This window comes from Rhinolophus sinicus, chromosome 14 (assembly GCF_057876585.1).
Source record: "Rhinolophus sinicus isolate RSI-liver-muscle chromosome 14, RSI-T2T, whole genome shotgun sequence".
Lineage (NCBI taxonomy): Eukaryota > Metazoa > Chordata > Mammalia > Chiroptera > Rhinolophidae > Rhinolophus > Rhinolophus sinicus.
Window position 1 is genome coordinate 15,359,157 of NC_142514.1, and position 3,690 is coordinate 15,362,846.

Sequence of the window (3,690 nt, forward strand, 5' to 3'; positions counted from 1 at the left end):
CCCCAGGAGGTTAAGTCCAAGGACAGGTAGCTAGGAAGTGGCGGTTCTAGAAAGCTGACTACTGAGCTTTGCATTACTATCGCACTCTTCCTCTTTCTTCGTGCTTTTCCATATTTAAATTTTTCACAATGAATGCATGTTGTTTTCACAATCCTGAAAAACTCCCGCCTTGGTGTCCCTGCCCCCACATCAGCTGTGGCTTGGGGTAGGATGTCCAATGTCCCAGTCTTGCTGAGTCTGCTCAAAATGTCCCTAGCAGGCCTCTGACCCCAGGGGCAGGTCCACAGAAGGAAAAGGGGAAGCGGGAAGGGATGTGAAACTTGGCTGCTGGCCGTCACCGCCCTGCTGAGTGTCCCACAGGGGTCCCTGGGTGGACGGCAGGAGCATCCAGTCGAGTTGACCACGGGAGCCAGGTGAGGCTAGCGCCTGAGAGGGAGGGGGCTGGAAATTCAAAGAACCAGGGAGCAGAGCTAGGAGGCTGGACGACTGAGGCAGGACGGGAGGGAGGGCACGGCTAGCTAGTCTGCGCCAGAACAGGGTTAGGTGGGGCACTGCTCCAGGACTCAGAATCAGTGAGTGGGGGGACCCTAACTCCTTGGACTTTGGGGGAAGGTAAAGATTCATCAGACTCATCAGCTCTAACCAGAGTTCCTGGGTTCTGGCCCCACAAAACCCAGGAAGCTGGGAAAAGACTGGGGGGTTCAGAGCCCAGCAGAGCAGTCCCACGGAGGGGACAGTCAGCCTGAAAGGAGCAAAGTGTGTAAGGAGTGAGTAGATGTGTTGTGTCAGGTGTTTGTGTGTATGCAGAGCTCTGCCGTCTGGGTGAGAGAGTGTTAAGTGAGTAAGGAGCAGGCTCAGTAAATATTTGCTCAATGGAATTGATCATCTATGGGAGTAAATGACCGGTTTAAGGGATGGAGTCTATCTGGGTGTCAGCTAGTAGGTCCAGGAATGTGTGGGTGAGAGGCCATTTGTGTGTCTGCGTGTGTGACTACATGGGTATTCTCAGTTGCATGTATGTATCTGTGAGTTTGTGGTGCTATTAGGTTGGTGCAAAAGTAACTGCAGTTTAAAAGGTTAAAAATAATTGCAAAAACCGCAGTTACTTTTATGCCAGCCTAATATATATACATGTGGGCTCCCTGGAGTTGGATGGAGCACGAACACTGAAGTCCCAGGAGAAGGGAGGGACGCACTGGTAGTGGGGGTGTGTATATATCACTGTATGTGCAGGACGCGAGCGTGTGAGTTGGGTGTGCATGACTGTGTGATGTCCAGCCTGCCCAGGCGCTGCCGTGTCTCCACAGTGGCATCATGGAAACGCTGTGGGGCTGGCTGGTGTTCAGTGCACTGGCCTTGTCCCTGGCCTCTGCAGCGACCCAGGACGTGTGCCAAGCACCAGATGGGAGAAACGGGGCTGCAGGAACACCTGGCCGACCTGGGAGACCAGGCCTCAAGGGGGAGCGAGGGGACCCAGGTAAGCACCTCCCCCTGGACCCAGCCCCTCAGCCCTTGGCCTGGCCTCCAAGGTGGAGGCTTGAGGGTGGCACTGAGAAGCAGGAGTCCACCTGGGCCCCCGCATAAAGCCCCTCCGGTCTGCACTTGGTCCTAGGGGCTGAGGGGAGCCTAGACTTCTCCCTGGGTCACGATCCCAGGCAAACAGGCCTCTCCATATCCCCTTTACTGCCTGGGTCCTTTTTCTTTGGCCACCTCCCTCCTCTAGAGAATAGGTAGCTGGGAGCAATGAATGATAATGATCCTGAAGCACTGCCCAGTCCTTGGGCATTGTTTAGTTGTCAGAACAATGAATGCCTTAGGCTTTAGACTCAGGAGCCCTAGTCTTGCTGTGTGACCTTGAGTAAGTTACTGACCCTCTCTGAGACTCAGTTTCCTCATCTATAAAATAGAGAAATAACCCCAGCTGGCACATAGAGAGGGATCAATTAATGGCAACTATTTTTTTTTTTTTTTTTTTGCTTCTTTCCACCACCCCCAACTCTATCCCTGCTTCCCTCTTCCCAGCCCCTTCAAGCTTCAGAAACTCTCACATTCAAGAAAAAAGCTTGGGGGTGAAGGAAAAGAAAGGAGGACATAACCAGAGTGGGAAAGGAAAGTCTCATGTAATCCCCCCAAGCGCCCCAGTCCACAACAGACCAGAAAGATCTGCGGAGACATTTGCAATAATTTGTGTTCGGGCATCCTATGTGTAGTTCCCAAAAGTGAATGGTCAGGGTCAGTGGCCTGGTGGAGTGTGAAGGGCACAGCCATAGGCAGCAGCACAGTGGAGGAGTGTGTCCTGCTTTTCACAGAATCTGACTTGTTCACAAGTAAGTGCCTGTTCACACTTGTCTCCATGATATAGCTAGAGAAGCTGAGACTCAGAGAGGTTGAGACACTTGCCCAAGGTCACACAGTCAGCCAGAATCAAGGTCTCGAAGGCCCAGGCACTTCCCCATCCTCCATCCCACAGCATTCCAGGGTCCCAGCCATCTCCCTGAGGATGGGCAGACACTAGACTCTCACTCTCAACCTGTCCTTTCTCCCCACAGGGACCCCTGGCATCCGGACAGGCATCCGAGGCATTAAAGGAGACGAGGGGGACCCTGGGCCCCCTGGAAGCCCTGGTAAAATGGGCTACCCAGGGCCCAGTGGCCCCATAGGTGCCCCTGGTGCCCCAGGATTGAGGGGCATCAAAGGCAACCCGGGAAACATCAACGCCCAGTCGCGGCCAGCCTTTTCAGCGGTGAGGCGGAACCCGCCCACGAGCGGCAATGTGGTCATCTTCGACCTGGTCATCACCAACGAGGAAGGCCGGTACCAGAGCAACTCAGGCCGATTCGTCTGCGATGTGCCGGGCTACTACTACTTCTCCTTCCAGGTGGTGTCCAAGTGGGACATCTGCCTGTCCATCATGTCCTCCCGGAAGGGCAAGTTGCCATTCTCCTTGGGCTTCTGTGACCTCAACAGCAAAGGAACCTTCCAGGTGTTATCTGGGAGCACAGTGCTCCAGCTCCAGCAAGGAGACCAGGTGTGGATGGAAAAAGACCCCGCGAAGGGCCGCATTTACCAGGGTTCAGAGGCGGACAGTGTCTTCAATGGCTTCCTCATCTTTCCGTCCACCTGACCCAGGGAAGGACCCCCTCCCCACCAGCCTCCTCTGCTTCCTGCCGAGTGACACGGCCCCGCTCACGCCGCCTCTCTGTGTCTATGCTCTGCTCTGTCAAGTGGGGATGCTGTTGTTTTAGCTGAAAGGAGATCGTTTGTTAGAACTCTTCCTGGAATAAATACCTGAGTCCATGTCTGCTGGCTGGAGGTTCAGTTGTTATCCTGGGCAGTGGGAAGGAGGCAGAAGAATGACAACCATTGAGTGCTTACAAGGCAGGCCTGTATTCAGTGTTTTACAATATGTGTTTGGCAGGTCCTGGGAGTCTCATCGACCTGGGTTCAAATCCTGGGGCCACCATTTACTAGTTGTGCAATTGTGTGCATGCTACATAACTTCAGTGAACCTCACTTTCCTAGTCTGTAAAGTAGGAATAATAATGGCACTTACCTCAAAGCGTTATCGGGAGGGTTCAATAACATGAAAATTGCAGAGCAGTGCCTGGGTTATCGTAAGGGCTACGTAAGTTTTAGCTATTATTATATTTTGTATAATCTTTACAATTGAGCTCTGAGGTTGGTATTATG

At 53.1% G+C, this 3,690-nt stretch overlaps 1 protein-coding gene across 3 annotated transcripts; it reads left to right on the forward strand.

Moving 5' to 3' along the window:
* Positions 1-275: 275 nt before the first annotated feature.
* C1QA (complement C1q A chain) lies at positions 276-3,299 on the forward strand. 3 transcript variants are annotated; one of them, XM_088790465.1, is made up of 3 exons: positions 276-413; positions 1,308-1,477; positions 2,550-3,299. In XM_088790465.1, the coding sequence occupies exons 2-3, from the start codon at positions 1,315-1,317 to the stop codon at positions 3,122-3,124; spliced, it is 738 nt and encodes a 245-aa protein (XP_088646591.1). In that variant the 5' UTR covers positions 276-413; positions 1,308-1,314; the 3' UTR covers positions 3,125-3,299. The 3 variants fall into 3 exon arrangements, with proteins under 3 accessions (XP_088646591.1, XP_088646589.1, XP_088646590.1); XM_088790463.1 differs by having other exon boundaries at positions 302-413; positions 1,279-1,477; XM_088790464.1 differs by having other exon boundaries at positions 403-612.
* Positions 3,300-3,690: the final 391 nt, after the last annotated feature.